The 17,333-nt window shown below is 42.7% G+C and overlaps 1 protein-coding gene across 2 annotated transcripts; it reads right to left on the minus strand.

The window, feature by feature from the left end:
- Positions 1–688: 688 nt before the first annotated feature.
- On the minus strand, positions 689–11,783 carry htra3b (HtrA serine peptidase 3b). 2 transcript variants are annotated; one of them, XM_079295455.1, is made up of 10 exons: positions 11,072–11,783; positions 6,310–6,409; positions 6,002–6,134; positions 5,108–5,197; positions 2,713–2,907; positions 2,533–2,565; positions 2,141–2,222; positions 1,993–2,050; positions 991–1,086; positions 689–868 (listed from the first exon to the last, which is right to left on the minus strand). In XM_079295455.1, exons 1-10 carry the CDS (start codon positions 11,484–11,486, stop codon positions 700–702), a joined length of 1,371 nt encoding a protein of 456 aa, XP_079151581.1. In that variant the 5' UTR covers positions 11,487–11,783; the 3' UTR covers positions 689–699. The 2 variants fall into 2 exon arrangements, with proteins under 2 accessions (XP_079151581.1, XP_079151580.1); XM_079295454.1 differs by having other exon boundaries at positions 2,141–2,255.
- Positions 11,784–17,333: the final 5,550 nt, after the last annotated feature.

Below are 17,333 nucleotides of genomic sequence, written 5' to 3' on the forward strand. Positions count from 1 at the left end.
GAAGGTCAGGTGAATTGCCAAATGGGTGGCATGTGAGTGTGGGGGCCTTGGCGTACTGACCACAGGCCACGAAAACCAGCTCTAATGGGAAGCAATGCAGATTCTGGATGGACACTCGAGGGGTCATGGGGGTTTTGTGGACTTGTATTTATTTATGGAAGCTTTTGACCATGTCTGCCAGAAAACTGCTTTAGAGCAAATTCTATTTAAAATAAAATGATGGGAAATGATCAATTCAACCGTACATTCATCAACATTGCTCTTATCTTTTTGCGATGTGAATGATGTGAATGTGAGCCATGATTGCCTCATATAAACATCAGATGTCTGAGATACTTGTACAGCAAATGTGTCCACTGGTTCAAAAATGTACAATCAAAGTGAAACATAAGATATATTATAGGGTTTGGGTTTATGCCATTCTGTAGGGTGTACATGTATGGACCTGTTCCAACGTTGACCTGGTCTGAGCAGATGGAAGGCACAGCTGTACATCCTGGATACCAAACCTGCATTGCACCATGGGCTTCTTTTACTTCGGTACCGTTAATAGCCAGTTCCCAAAGTACCAGAAGAAGTGTGCGCTTGACAAGAGTTCCACTGCACTGATGCAGAGCTTCCACCGTCCACCGTGTTCTTTCACAAGAATAAGGCCTTACATGTTGATCGAACTCCACATGAGAGAGGCGCTTCCGATGTCTACTGCATGATAACGTCGGGTTCGATGTTGAAGAGCAGATCATCATTGTCCCTCCTGACCTCCAGCAGAAGGGCTGTCTCCTCCTGCAGCGCCCCCTGCAGGTCGGCCGTGGCCATCAGCGGTTTGCCATTCAGTTTCACAATAATGTCACCATCTCTGATCCCGCCTCTGGAGACAAAGAGGGGAGTGAATAGAGCCTGTTATAGGTAAAGCATTCATTTTACTTCAGCAATGAGTAACAAACTGGATACTGCTTTGGTTTGAGGAATGAATACAGAATAAAAACCTACTTCTGTGCAGGTGAGTGAGGAACAACTTCATGAACATAAATCCCACTGGTAACATCGGGGAAGTCTGGGTTCTGTTGTTTAAGCTCTTCAATCAACCTGGAACCAACAAATACTTTCATTGTCATTCATATCATTCATTATCATCCAAACAAAGTTCAGGAACCACAAGCTGTATAAATACTAACACATACTGTGTCTTTGTTCAACCTTTATGTACGAGAGCCTCATTGACTTGTTTTCAAGAGTCAGAGTCCTGACTCAGACTGATAGATAACACAAAATACGCCACAAAATCTGAATTTAACAAAGATAAAAAATGTTTTACAATTACATTTTCAAATTCAACACATAACAGATTTAATTATAGGAGCGACCCAGATGGCACCCTAACACCACCCATACTTGTCCAATCTAAAATCATAAACCAATGAATAGCACGAGTCTAAAACACACACAATTCAATTTACACAGAGAGAGACAATGTTGCAATTTAAGATAACCTCCAAATACAGACAGTTCCGGGGAGAGGCAGCGGTTTACATGAAGCTTTTACCAAGTTTACAACATACAGACTCAAAGGCATGTAAGCACTGAAGAGATGCATGGAGAGTGCATCCTCACGGTCAAGCAAAGACGAACAAAATGGCTGAAACAAGCTACCACTAAGCTGAGATATGCCTTGTTTCAAAAATATAAACTGAATTGCCTGTAAAGGCAGAAACATTCCTCATAGTTAGCCACGGCCTGTTACAGTGGTTGGGTGGTCCAATAACTTCAAGAGCTGTGGATTTAGATGCCGCTGTGCTGTAACCTGCTGTGAGCTGGAAACCTGCGGCCTATTATGTAACACGCTTTGAAAAAGGGCAGCAGCTGAGTATTTTGACAAAATTGAAAATTGATTATTCAATGAACAACATAAGATGCCATCACTCTATTGTTATCTCTTTTCTCTATTTACTATATTTCCTACTCACACAATAGTTGTCATTGGTTTAGACTTACGCTGGTGTGATGGTCAGCATCCTGATTCCAATGAAACGTTTCTTTTTTGACCTTACATCTGAAAGAGACTCCAGTTAGTTTCTGTTTATTCAGCGGGGACACTTGAAGATGTTTAACCCTGGCCCAATGACGTCACTGTCAGACACACCTTTGCTGTGCTTGTCGAGTGAGTCGTTGAGGAAGCGAGTGATCCTGTCGGAGGGAATGGCAAATGAGATTCCTGCTGCAACCTTCAGGGTGTTGATGCCAATCACCTCCCCATCCTCAAAGACAGAGACACAGCAGGACAAAGTCATGAGCATTTACATTTCCAGAATGTTCGGCTTATTTTTGATCTCAAGGCAAATTACAGAGAGTACAACCGTAGAAAAGGTTTCTTCGGTTGGTGTGATCGAGAATAACCTGTCAGTGCAAAGCCACCAGCACAAAGCCAAATGCAATGGTTGTGCAATTTGTATTTGAAGTGAACAACCAGACCCAGGTGAGAGAGAAAGGTATTTTACAGCAAACAAGCTTTGAGGTAGGAAACCAAAAGCTCACCAAATTGACAAGAGGTCCTCCTGAATTCCCGTACTGTGAAGGAAAACACAAAACAACAGTACTATGGTGTAAAAACTGGACAATCTCACAACGTACAATATGGCATTTTTACAACCTACTGCACCGCTAAACAATCGTTTTGACTCAGAGCACATGTTTTCTGCCTTGCTGTATCCTCACGTTGATGATAGCATCCGTCTGGATGTAGTCCATGTCGGAGTCCTTGAGGCCCAGCTCCTTGCCGTCTCTCTGGGCGGTGCTGACGATGCCTGTGGTGACGGTGTTCTGGAGGGCGAAGGGGCTGCCGATGGCGACCACGAACTCCCCGGGCCTCAGGTCTGCACTGTGGCCCAGAAACAATATGGGCAGTTTCATCTGGGAGGAGGCACAAAGGGTAAGATAACGCTGTAGCAGGATGGAGGATATTAGTTTCAAACCTGAAAGCTAACCAGGTACATCTCGCTGTGAATACAGCAGCGTGCACCTTGTTGGACCCACAGGTCAAAAGCAGAGGTTGCACTGCAATGTGAAAGACAATCATAACCTATTATTGAGGGAGTAACTTTCAATGTTCACCTCCATACGCAGTTGTGTTTTTGAAACTGCTGCTCCTCTGCTCATGAATCTTCCATACGCAAAATGACACAAAACGACCGTGTGCCAGAAGCCTGGACATTTACACGTTTCACACTCAGGACATACGACCCAATGTGTGTTAAAACAAAAACGGCAATGACTTCAGTTTGTGACACACAAAAGTTTTAACTGCTAATTTAACTGTTCCAAGAACCCAGTGTGCAAGTAGCAAACAGGGGTTATAAAACCTCACATGAGCAACAATCTGTCTGGAACATGAAGACTAATGAAATGAATATGGAAAACCATGAATAACAGCCTGATGATGATGACAACAGCTGTAAAACATACACAGTCAATAAAAGCACATCTGTAAAGACTAACATGACCTTAAGTATCACTATGCAGCAATATACTGTGCGATATATGTCAAAAAAAGCAGGTTGTAAGGAGACACAAGGAAAAAGGGAGGGGCTATGACGAGAAGACGGGAAAGGGAGAAAAAGAATGGAGCTGAGTAGAAACACATGCTGAGCAGACAGATGGTGTGACTAGAGGAAAGGAGGAATGGGCAGGAAGGGTTGCTTTAAGGTGGAGCACTTTTGGATCGTGTTTCTCTCGCTCACTCCTCCCTGTCCTGGTCCCGATCCAGCTCTCTCAGCTCGAATGCAGAGATGTCAACTGAGGTTCAACTCATTTTGGTTTTCGAAAGCAGATATTTTTGTACGGCCCATTACACATGACACACTCTGTAAACACACGTATTTAGTCTGCTGACGTTGGCGAAATGCCAGAAAAGACTCATCACGCTGCTGGAGCTCCACTGCAGCAATCATTTTAAACAGACGCTGGTTTACATCCACAGTTTATCCTTAAAACTACAGTTGATAACTTCAATAAAAATAACTTTTGATCATATTTGGTCAAGCTGTCACTATGTAATGACAGTATTACATGAGACAGATATTCCTTTTAATGCTCCGAATGGCATGAGCAAGTATCCACCACGCACACAGCTGGTGAACCTTTGTGAACTCTGGTAAACTGTCAAACTGTGCGAATCACATATGAATGTAGAATCTCTTACTGCTTTGCCTTTCTCTCGCCTCAAATGTTTTCTGAAACATATTCAAGTGTTTGGATGTAAAATGAAATAGTTGGCTCTACTGGGCCACCATGTTGAAAACAGTCAACATGATAATTCTAGGAGATCTTAATAATTATCAGCCAATATCTAAACTTCCCTGCTTGGCAAAAATCCTGGAATCACTGGTAAATAACCAATAAATAACCGTTTCCCTCCAAATATCCTGTTTTGAGCCCCCTCCCCCAGTCTGGTTTCAGATCTGTAGTACCATACCTCTGACTCTGTACAACTTGCTGTTGAGAACCTACAACTTTCCTTTGGTGCTTTTTAAACTACAACAGTCCATTTCTAGCTCGTCCTTGATGCAGGCTAAACAAAGCGAATGCTTATTGATTTCAACTATTTGCACCGATCCACATTGATTGGTAGGAATACTGAAAAAGTAGCAGAGTATGACTCCCGAGGTATTTTTCTTGAAGAGTCATATACATTTACATACATTACATATCCTTTTAAAAATCTCATCAACAAACTCGGTCAAAACGTCACCAACATCAACAGAAAGAGATGCAGCTTCCTATTGAAGTGCAGAACAAAGGTTGAGACGGTCTCAGTCCCCGGAGATTACGATTGGTCTGTCCTCTCTGGCAAAGAGGCGTAATCGACACCTGTATCTTTTCATCTATATGTCCCTTGTTGGACATTCATCACCCTGTAACGTCTAAGCTGTGGAACATTTACCCCGATGCATATCCCCACTTTACCTCCACCAGTACTTTTTTAGTAGAAGGTTCTGTGTTGCTTGTTTAATCTCACGTGACGAGATGGTCTATCTCAGAGCGGCAGCAACACTATTTCATTCCGTTCTTATCTGTTGCTAGTTGAGAACATCCCATGAAGCTGTGCACGTACCTGTGAATTGATTTTGATGGTGGCGATGTCTGACTTCTTGTCAATGTCTTTGATGTTGGCTTCATATACGTCACCGTTATGCATCTGGACCTGCAGGGAAGAACGGAAGAAATGTAACATCTCAAATGAAATCTAATTCATAGAATAGGATTTGGTTTGATTCGTGTTTTTGAAGTGAGCTTTGTATCAGATATAGTACATCCAAAACTCAATGTTCTGCCCGATGCATCTTCTGACGAACCGAGCTAAGTTGTGTTTGAGCCAATGGTGGGTCAACCACATATCGTTTTTAAGGTCATTGCCAACATCTTGAATTTGCAAATAGACAGTATTTGGTGCCAATGTTAAACGTTGGTGTATTCGTCCATTTGAGTGCCAAACATTGACAAGTATTGAGGATTTAACATCAAATTGTTCATCCTGTTACAGTGGATGAATCCCCGAAAGAAACCTGAATAACAATTAAAAAAACGTGCATTCTCATAATTGTTTTCTTTCTGAGAGTAAGAAGAGAAGATCCATAGTAACGCCTTGTTCAGAACTGCAGTCAGGACGCGGTTAGCCTAGCATAGCATAAAGAAGTGGAAGTAGAGGGAAACTGCTGGCCACTAAGACAAACAGATGTTTTCTAAGAAATAGTTCCAGCGTGTAACTCCTCCTTAAACCAAAATGTGTCGTTTTTACATCCCTGTTTGTGTGCAGATTACATCGAAGATACAACATGTTGATTGGTGAGCCTTAGAGGTATAGGTAGGTGTATCTTTTAACTTTGGATGGAGTCACTATTGGCAAATCAATTTCAATACAACTTGAGTTGACTCAGTAAGGATTAAGCATGTGGGAAATGTGAGCATTGAAAGTGAAGCATAAATGATCAAAACAGTATTTCACGACCTTGAGGTGCTGTTGACCGGACACTGGTGTGGTGCTGGATACTACGTGGGCGTTGGTAACGATCAGTCCGTTATCTGACATCACAAACCCGGATCCACTAGAAAGAGGGATGTTCCGACCGAAGAGAGGATGCCTGGGGGGTGAATAAAACAATGGCTTAAACTAATCTACCTTATGAAAACCATTTGATGAACCTAAAAGCAAAGTTATGGATTTTACTCCATGGATTTTGAAAGTTGACCTTTTAAAGTCACATGTACTGAAATGCTGACCCAACCCCTCCAAACACACGTACACACAGCCAGTACCTGAGGAAGAGTTCGATGTGGACCACAGCGGGGGCGATCTTCTCCACCACGTCGGCGATGAAGTTGAACTTGTAACGAGGACTGGCAGCATGTGAAGGACCTATACTGGCAAGAAGAATATGTACTTCAACACTTTGATATGGGGATAATCAAATCAAATGAAGACTGATACAAGCAAGAAGAAAGGAGAGTTAATCTAGGTCAGGACATCTCTGTTCCACGACCCAAACAACAACAAACCCACCTGGTGGCACAAACCTGGCATCACTGATGGAAAAGCAAGTTAGCTTTGCCAGGATCATAAGCTCCTTCACTGCTCCACCAGTAATGATGAGTATAACTCCTCCTAAAGCTGCACTCTACACTGCTGAGCCAAGTCGGCTTCCAGGGTTTCTGATTTTAGACTGAAACAAGATTCTCAAATGACAGAATCCAAACCAAATGCTGTCGCCAGTGGGTTTAGCTTTATGACATAACTGGTCTTTAGGATTTCACATTTCTTAATACGCAGCCTTTAAATATCATTCAATCACCATTCAAATATTTCCTTCAAAGGGAAAAACCTAATCAATGAATAAATCTCCACAAAGCTGAACTGCAGAGTCTGCGATTATTGCGCTACAAGCCTTTCACCTCGCACGCAGTCTTTTGATCCACTGGTATTAAGTGCAGCTTCAATTTCCACATTGCCGTAGAGCCCCATGGCAGGAGTAAAGCCCTGCCCCAAGGCGAAATGTTTTTCTGTTTCCATTCATCAGGTAATGTTCACTTTCATAAGAAAGAGAGAAAACACTGCTGTTGCTGCTGGTAGAGAGTTCAAATAAATGAGTTTAAAACAACACATGTGAACACTGTCATGACCTGCATGGAGTTAGAATCACTTCCACGAGACATTTGGGAAAGACCCAAGAATAAAACGGCACGAAACACATTTAAGATGATTAATCGAGCTTTTAGAGCTCCGCTACTGATTTGGTGGAGAAACTTTCTTGGGAAAAGAAAACGATGCTGAATGATTTACCACAAGCGATTTGGGAGTTGGGACTTGCAGGTCAGTCACCCATATACTTTTAGTTAGCCACGCCCGTAAGCATGCAACGCTCCAGTGATATGGTGTGTGTGTGTGTGTGTGTGTGTGTGTGTGTGTGTGTGTGTGTGTGTGCCAGCCACATACCCTTTAAAACCTTGACAAAAGAAAGGGTTTGTGATCAAAGGGAAATGTAAATAGAGTCTGCCACAACTCTGGGCTGCAGGGACTTCCTGTTTCCTCAGTTGATATCTCCCATTGGTATGTGTGTGTGTGTGTGTGTGTGTGTATGTGTGTGTTTCAGATGATTGTAACCCCTTGAGCAGGGGATTGTGGGGATGATTGTAACAGTCAGCAACAATCTGTTTCAGTCATCAGCACCGAACAGACGGTCTGTCCGTCTGTCCGTCCAGCGCATCGTATCCTGGCCCGACATGTACTGTGGCTACGTGTTGTCCTCAGGATGCTTCCAATTGTTTTCTCTGACTGTTCCTTCAACATCAGCATCAGGCAAATGTAACAAATGTAACAATTAATTACAATACATAGCTAGGTTTTGAGCAAAAACACTGATTACTGCTGATGATGATGATCACAGAAAGGAACTTGGTTTTATAACTCAGTATGTTACATTCGTATGTGTATTACAACATGTGGAGTCAAACTGTAGAATCTCGGGGGAATCACTTTAAATGTTATTCAATGTCAGAAAATACAAGCTTGACGAGTGAAGTCTGCGTTTAGTCTTTTAGCTTCAACACAGTAAAGCTCGTCAATGTAAAAGACAACAAAACTGTCTGCAAGTGGACTTTCAGAGTGTGCAGAGCTGACCTCAGTGGAGGAGGAGATGAATCTGAGCCTCTCCCTTTGTTTGGAGCAGTGTGGTGAATGTGTTTAGCTGCAGTCTGTGAAATGCTTCCTGCGAGCAGCCGTCGTGCTCTACTTTTACAAATTAAGCTTGTGAGAGGGAGAGATGGTGAGACAAAGGAAGAAAGTAAAACAACATGTAGTGAAGGCAGGATGATTATTTCACGGCCAGTAACTTTTCTCCCCGCTATGTTTTGAATGGAGACGGTAGTCTAATAAACTGGAGCGCTGCGGGCAGGAGCATGTATATCAGTGTGACAGAGGAGACGAGGAACATGTGCAGACGTGTGGACAGAATGACTGTAAAACAGCAGATGCTGGAATCGGTCCACACATACTGGCCATGTGTGTGCTTGTATGTGTGTGTGTTTCTGCCATCATGCGCACCATATTTATTATCTCTGCCAGGTCGTAAGCCTGTGGGGAGATCATGCGTTCGGTCATGTGTGTGTGTGTGCGTGTGTGTCTGTCAACAGCTAATCTCCCATACTGCTGGACCCATCAGCCTGATGTGTTTTGTTATGCTCCTTTCAAGGCCCTCTAATAGTTGCAGTTCTAATTAATGCTGGGAGATCATCGAATCAGATCAGATCATCTTTAAGGTTCATCCTCTGGGGACAACCAGTGTATGTACAAATGTTCTTGGCAATCCAACCAATAGTTGACAAGATATTTTACTCTAAACCAAAGTGGTTCATTGTACCAACTGACTAATATTGCTATCCGTTATAAACGTCTAGAGCAGGAGTGTCAAACTCATCTCCACTCTGGGCCACATCAGCATCACGGTCGCCCTCAAAGGACCGGTTGTAACTGTAAGACTGTAAAACTAACTTCTCCTAACATATTGTTAAATAACTCTCTCTGCATTTGATTATTGTTTATTCAAGTGTAAACATATTGTACATGCAGTTATATAAATGAAAAATGATATTTAAACACATTTCTGTTATTATAACATAAATCATTTTAATTGAGGGTTAAGAAACCCACATGACTCTATCAAAGATCAAACTATTAAAGAAAATATCAAAGACAAATATCAAACACAAGTTATTACAATAACTTTGTTCAGAGCTGTTTGTGTCACCTCTCTGCATCACTAATGTTCCTCCCTGTCGTCGTCCTGTGCATGCAGCTACATCCAAGAGCTGCTCACTGAGAGTCAGGTCTGATGAACATGATAGATGATGTATCCGTGTTGTCTGTGCTTTCATCAACAGTTCATTACAAACACAAGTACCTGCTCGTCTCTTAGCTGCTGTGTTGTTAGATTGCTGCTAGTTCATGAACTCGGTCTGCGATGGTGTTTCTTCACAAACTGACATTTGTAAAAGTCTGTATCTGGTCGGAGCTCTGCTCACATACCTTCAGCATGCACTGGGCTGTAGCTGTGTCAATATATTCTGCTGTGATTGCAGTCTGCCTTTTAATTCTTGGACAGTTTGATGTTTTTCTTAGAGGCTAAATTTAGCTCCGTGTTTGGTGTCAAAATGCCGACGTGAATTGTATCCTTCATCACCGACACACCTCATAACACAGAAGACAGACACGTTGTTCTCCTTGAAGTACAAACATGTATTCACTTTCACATCTTTCATTACATTTTCTTCCCTCTGCATCAATCTTTCTCATCGTGGACATGTTGGGATTATTTGTCGATCTTTTTCAATCGTTGGAAAACCTCTTTTCGGGCTGTTGCCTCTCCTGTCCACCTGTTGTGATAGTTTTAATGTCGGTACACAGACAACATGCAATCTCATCATTTCAACTTTCTTTTTTTGCTGGCGGATTCGCGGGCCACATAAAATGACGTGGCGGGCCGGATTCGGCCCGCGGGCCTTGAGTTTGGCACCTGTGGTCTAGAATGTAGATCTGGCCCCTTACATGAGGAACGTTGTTTACGGAGAAAGGCCTGCACATGAACTCTGTGTTTGGGTTGATGGAAGTATCTAGGTCAGTCTGCAGGACAGACAAACATCTCTTTACAAGAGGTGTGGTTCATTCCAAATAACTGGTTCTGGGCCACTTTAACAGGCTGTTAAACTGCTGTGAATCATTACTCTGGTGACCAAGGCTTATTAATCTGGCTCTTATTAGTGTGGAGACAGGGCGGTTTGTTGAGGTGGGGGTTAAGGCCCGGACCGCACACTCTCCCGATGAGTCAACATGATTGTGGGAAACACATTTCGACTCTAATGACAGCAGACTGAGGCTCACTTTTGGCCTCAGAAATAGCAGCAAGTAAAAACAACTGTTATTGGTGTAACTGAAGTGCTAAAGTGCAGAAGGTTTTTCTGGTGTTTTTTGTTCCCAAACAGAGGAGGGCCAACCCTGACGTACCACCAACAGAGATGTATGTGACTAAGTGCAAATGAAAGTGTCTTAAATCTCATTTGGATTTTATCCGGATACATTTAAGATGACGGATGGATTGGCACATAATGTTTCCTTTAACGGAGACATGACATAATTAGTTACATAAAAGTCAACAGGTTGTCTACTCTACTGAGGCCAAAGCTCTGCTCTATTGATGCCCCAACGACTTATTGGAAAACAAGACAACTTTAACTGTACTTTGACGCAAACACCGAACCATCAGAGAAGCATTGGACGAAGCATTTTGGTTTCGGCACCAGCGATGGAAATATTGTTGATGAAGGTATGGCTGTTTTTCTATATTTCTATTTTTATTTTCAGGTTTTGTCTCCTTTTTGAAATAAAAGTTGGCTTTTAATATAATTTATTTCTGAAGATAATATAACAAAAAATGAAAGTAGAATTGGAAAGGGCTCTGCTTCCGGCGCTGTCCAGTGCTTCACCGACTGTCTGATTCACCAAATGAAGCCACCAATGCGTAAATCGTACCTGTGCTGTTCTCACACGGTCCCTTCTGGACCTGGGTGATGCCCGTTAGTCCCTGCTGCAGCGCCTTCCAGCTGTTCGCCTTCAGCTGGCACACGTTGCCGTACGTCTTCCCGTCGCTGCCGCACACGTCCAGGCGGAACCTGCACCGACAGAAGCCCTTGGAGAGCCGCTTGCCCCCCGGGTGTTTGCACTCCAGTCCGTCCCCGCAAGGCAGGTCGTCCTTGCGTCCGCACGGTTCTCCCTCCGCCTGGGCGCACACCAGGCAGCAGTTGCAGCGGTCCGGCACGTAGCCGCTGGGGCAGCCGGGGCTCGGACAGGTACTCACATCGCACCGCGTCGGACACTTGGCTTTTGGCTGTGCGCCGGCGGACTCCTTGAGGTACAGGAACACGGCTGTGTACAGGAGGACTTGCATTCTTAATGGAAGATTTTCAGCGGATAGAGACACAGAGAGGAGAAGATAGGTTTACGCGGAGATCACAATCCCTGGCTCCGCACTGCTCATCACTTTCTGGGGACGTTGCAGAAAGAAATCCACACACACGGAAGACAAACGTCCCTTTAGTTTTGAGAAATACATCAGAATAAAGCGATCCTGATATTTCAAATTGGACAGTGAGTCTGTTATTGTTATTTTGCAGCCGTGCGTAATTGCGCGTCCAGGGGCGAACCAGCTGTTAAAGCATCCAGTGAAGTGAAACTGGATGTTTTCTGTCTGTCCAATGCACATCCACTCAGTTGGATGAGCGCCTCTAGCAGCGAGGCTGGAGAGAGGGAGGAGATGTGGGAGGGAGCTGCGCTCTTGGAGGCGTGGCGACGGAGCTCCGACGTTACCGTGTATGACCTCAGAATCATCCTGCCTTCATACATTTTCGGCAGGTCTAGTGGGTGCAGTAATGAGGGAGGCTGTTAAAGTTATGAGGTCCCCTTAATGCACCAACCATTTTCTATCAATTGTAATAGATTTCATGTATTATGTTAAAATAGCAATAGCAACGTTTTTTTGCTTTAACTTCCCATTATGAATTGACATAGAACATATTTTTATTGCATTGATTGTTTTATAGTGTTTTGTATTAAAAGTTGTGAGAAACTTTGAACTGGTTCTGAATCAGTCTCAGTTTAATCCTGATCCTCTATAGACCTCCATCAGTAAACGAGAGCTATGAGACCTACGAGTCTATTCATAGTTATTCTTAATTCTCGTCATCGGTGCCATCGCGTCGGTTTCCGCCCCAAAATCAAATGAAACTATGCAGGTTCACCAGAAACTCCTCCGGTCCCCGCTGGTAACACCAACACCACACTGCCAGAGACCCTGCTGGAGGGAAGGGAGGCACTGGGAGAACCAGAAGCAGGACTGAGCATGGAACACTGTCAGACATCCTGCAGTAAAATGAGAGTTTTTCTAAAGGGAGTCTGGTGCTCAAAAACACCACCATGGGGACGGACAAAAATCATCACCAAAGGAAAGTTCCTGGTAGTAACTTTAAACTTTCCATAAATGAGGAAATGTAATTTGTAGATGCTAAAAAATGACCAGGTTTATCTTTCCACTGATATTAATACTGGTAGTTGGTTGGCGGGTCAATGCACCGATATACATTATTTTCCTTTAACCCCAACTCCAGTCATTCTTTTGATGGATCTTCTGTTCTGGAACATTTGAGACATCCTTAAATGTTTGACGTTAGCAGCCCATGTGAGCCAAATTATGGCGTAGAACTGTAAGCCCTCTCAACCAATGAGCCGGCTACGCTACACAGACCCTTGAATCCCAGAGACAGAACTCAGCTTCATGTGCTGGCTGCTTTTCTTTTTTCGCCCCTTTTTTTCCAAAACATGAAGTCATTCTTGGGTGCAGACTGGGGATATGTGGACGACTGGACGTGCTTTCATGCTGTCCCCTTGTAAGGGCAATTTAAGACGACCAGACCATGCAGTCACACACAAGCACACGCACACGCACACACACACACACACACACACACACACACACACACACACACACACACACACACACACACACACACACACATTTAAACCTACTTTTAAAGGTGCTGGTTCACTCCAGAGGTGATTCTGACTTTTGTTTTTCTACTTCCTGTGAGAAAAGGAAACCTAGAGCAGCTGTGGCTAAACCGAAAGTTCTTTCATTGAACATTACAGACTGTTATCCCAAGATAACAATGAAGCTATCTTGAGTCAGAGTTTGATGTGGCGTGAAGGTCAGTCCTGCTGCCACTTTGTGGCTTATCACCGTACTGAGACGGGACCCCAAAAAGCATTTTGCCCATAGACCTCCATTATAAAAAAGACATTTGTAAAATTGTTGACAGCACACCAACAGCAAACAAAAACATTAATATTTATTTTGTATTACCATTCAATGTGTGCATCATGAAGGTGTATTGTCATTAAAAACCAGGAAGAGAGAAAATCCTTTAGCGTACGTATGGACTTGCAACTTCAATTGGAAGAAATGGGCGCCATCTTTGAGTCCATCCAGTCCTCAACATACATGAATATGACCACAGGAAACGTGTGGTCTGGATAAGTACAACGTGTTCGACATTTATTCTCATATCAAAGCCGGCAGGGGCGTGGCCAGCTCAAATAAAAAAAGGCCATGTCACTCGTTACGGACAGGTTAAGAAACATCGATTGGGCGCAATATTTCCTTTTTAACAAAAGAAATCTTAATCTTTCACAACTTAATTCCACTTTGCTTTCAATGAAATTTTTAATTTCCATCAGATTTTTATACATAAAAAAACGACATGTAGGGCTGGAAAACTTTTACTTTGAAACATCTATGTTGAGTTACAGTGATGGCAGCATAACATCGAAAACCGCAAAAGTGACTGGAGATAAATAGTCAGTCAGAACATCATTTTTGCTCCAGGAATAGTTTGACGTTTGGGAAATATATTTGATATACTTTCTTTCTTGTTGAGAGTTAGATGAGAAGATGTCACTCGTCAAATACGGTAGCTTGGTCGGTAGCCCTACGATTCAAACTATGATGCTCTATGTACCCCTCCAGCATCAATTTATGCTTGTTGCATGCAAAATAACGAACTTTAAAAAAAAACTTCCAAGAAACAGCTTTGTTCCGCTCAGGATAAATACATTTGTTACGTAGTTGAGTAAGCTACCTTATATTCGCGACATAAGGTAAGAAGATTGCATGATGTAATGTTATGTAATGTAACTTGAACTTCGACTTCAATTCAGTGACGTTTCAGATAAGACACCAGCAGCGGTCTACTGAGTTCGTGTATTTCCCAACTTTTCAAAAGATTCTTAAAAAGAAAAAGGGTTCTCAGCAAAGCGGACAGTATGACCGGACTGCTGTTGTACTGATGGAATTAAGTGTTGTGGAAATGTACCAATGGGCAGAGTAAGGCTGTAGCAGAGTGGATCGCATTCAGCAAGGGTGTGTTTTATTGCTTCTATTCCCAAGAGAAATAGTGTTCTTTCTATTTCCAAAAGTTTAGTCAAAAGTTTCACTTAAAGATGGTTTAGATGATATGTTTAAACTGTTTTTTCAATTGCCACGTGCACTCTGCCTCACAGAGTGTGTGTAAATGAAGGTAAATGAAGCTGATGTTATCATAGCAGCCAAGAGCGACGGTCAAAACTACAAAAACAATACCGTACTTCGGTTATAAAAAAGATCAATTTCCCTTGGTCCAAAATGACCTCACTTAGCAAAAATGTTGTTTCTCTCAGGGACTATAAGCTGCTTCTCACATGGATAGCAATATTTTGTCCGAACCCTCCCACCGACACGCTCTCTACAGATGTGAGGCTGCTTTTAATTCTTGCTTCCCTCCGACAGGCTGACGGTCACGGAGGGGAGGCTGGCTGTGGATGGCTCATATACACAGAAAGACGACCGTCCAAGTTTGTTTGGACAGACAAGAGGGGTGTCGATGGAGACATGTGTTTCTCACCCAGCCGTGGGTGTGTTTATTTGAAGCAGTCACCTGAGAGAACACTGAGCTCCTTGTTCAGCAGAAACACACAGTTTATGGAGGTCATGGGGGGATGCAGACAGCACTTGGTAATATTTATTCGGCTATTTGACACATTATGAGTCATTAACTCAGCACATCAGGTGATCATTAAGTGATCATACCAAACCAATACCGATGTAATTCAATACTAAATAATAGCTAATGTGCAGCTAAATTCTATATTTTTTAAATCTACTACTGCCAACATGCAGAGGAAGCCTGTTATTGGAGCAACGTCTGAAGTCACGGTTTTCTTCCTTTTCTTATTTATTGTGAAATTCACAAAGAAACTGGAAAGGAACAAATGCACAAATGCGTTCAAGTACAACAGCGACTTCAGCCAGCAGTGGAGTTGTCAGGAGTGCTAGCATGGATGGAAATCATTTCGTAAACGATGATGAAATGGCCGTGTGGACGAAGATGGTTTTCGTTTTAAAACCCGGGTTTTAAACGGAAACGTATTAGTGTGGATGTAACCTAAGGTGTAGAAAAATGGTCTTTATTGATGAAAACAGGTTCAATACACTGGAGATCCGTCAGAATATCAGGCAAGCAATTCAGGTAGGGATGAGGCAAAAACGAAGTCCGATAAAAAGAGGAACATGAACACTAGGAAATCGCTGGACTGCTTGACACAGGACTGAGAGAAACTGGCACAGAGACAGGAGGACACAGGGATTAAATACACTGGGGAGGTGTGGATGATTAGGCACACGTGGATCCAATCAAGAGCAGGGCAGACAATCACAAAGGCGGCAAACATACAAAGGCAGGAAGTGAAGGCTCTCAGGCAAGAGGAGAAATGACAAAATAAAGTAAAACAACTGGAGGAACAGAACGAGACAACCATGAAATATTTCTGTTTACCTGGTTATTGCTGAGACGAAGGAAAAAAAGATTGTTGCCTGGATAACTTTCTTGAGTCTTGAGAGGTTGAGAAGGCTTATGGTTCTACACCATGCTGGCTGCTGATGTCAAACATTAAAGAATGTATAAATTGGGACTGGATTTATTTCTTAAAATACATGATGATTCTTGGGCAAGTTCTGAAGCGTTTTTTCGATGATTTCTAAGCAGATTTATGGACGTTTATCTGTTATGGAGGTCAGAGATAATGATATCCTCGGCAAGTATAAGTCACATGATTGATATCCATTTAGTTTCATGTCTTTGTGTTCACGCTTGACTGAGTTATGACCTTATGAAGGAGAATGATTTTTTGACTCGAATCAGATCTTACGCTAAGGTGACTAAGGTCAGGTCAGTGTGACCAATGGCAGCAGACTGAATCCATTTTGCTGCCGGTGTTCCAGCTTACCCTCTGCTGACAAAAGTGCCTTCACATTGTGTGATGGCCAAACACAGACGCTGCAGCAGACTCCTCGACTGATTTGTGGCCGTTGATCAACATGTTCAGCGGTTCAGCTGTCAAATGCTTCCAGACTAATTGAGTGAAGATTGTAGTTATGGTCATTAAGTAACAGTCTGTCATTAGCGTTGCGTCATCCTGGAATGATTTTGCCGTCCTCTTTCAAGAGAGTAGACCCACATCTGCTCTTGTGCTCGTTTACAATCGTGTCTACAACCTAGAGCAGCGACTTGTTTGTTCAGATGGTTCATGGTGCATGCTGGGACAGAAACAGACGAACATAGACAGCAGGTCTCATTCTATGTGTTGTTATTCAAAGGCAGCAGTGAAGAAACAGCATTGATGCTCTTACAGACTTATTCCATAACTGCAGCTCAGAATAGCATGAACATGTGTGATGGCCTTTTGATGAGAACAACTCTAACACACTGTTAATCAGCTGCTGGTAACTTATAAACTTCACATATTCAATGTATTACAGGCATCACACTGTAGTCATTGAACTCAACACTACAAGAGGGACACTACCAGAAATCATGAAGCATTTGACTGCATACCAACGATGCAAGAATTTGCTTTGGGAATATTTCCACTGATTGAGTCAAGTTACATTGTGCAGTTCTGTTTCTATTGCCTAATGGTTGTCATGTCATGCATTTCCAACAGAAGTACAGAACAGGGTTGTGTCCTCTCGATTACTTTTTGCTTTCAGTCAAGCCTCTAGAATAAATAACCAGCTAAAGGGAATTCAAACAAGTACCAGAACATAAGATTTCATTATATGCAGATGATGTACTATTATTTATGAGTGATCAGTTATAATCAGCAGTTTTATTTCTTAAGTTTTCTTAGAATTACAAAAAAGAAACTG

Source organism: Melanostigma gelatinosum, assembly GCF_949748355.1.
Source record: "Melanostigma gelatinosum genome assembly, chromosome: 23".
NCBI classification, from domain to species: Eukaryota; Metazoa; Chordata; class Actinopteri; order Perciformes; family Zoarcidae; genus Melanostigma; species Melanostigma gelatinosum.

Bases quoted from the DNA above. Each gene is read 5' to 3' on its own strand.
- htra3b (XM_079295454.1), bottom strand. From the start codon at position 11,486: ATGCAAGTCCTCCTGTACACAGCCGTGTTCCTGTACCTCAAGGAGTCC. The intron at 6,410-11,071 runs GTACGATTTACG...TTGCCAGTATAG, and splicing joins ACCGTGTGAGAACAGCACAG to GTCCTTCACATGCTGCCAGT. The intron at 5,198-6,001 runs GTCGTGAAATAC...TCTTCCCTGCAG, and splicing joins CCGGTCAACAGCACCTCAAG to GTCCAGATGCATAACGGTGA.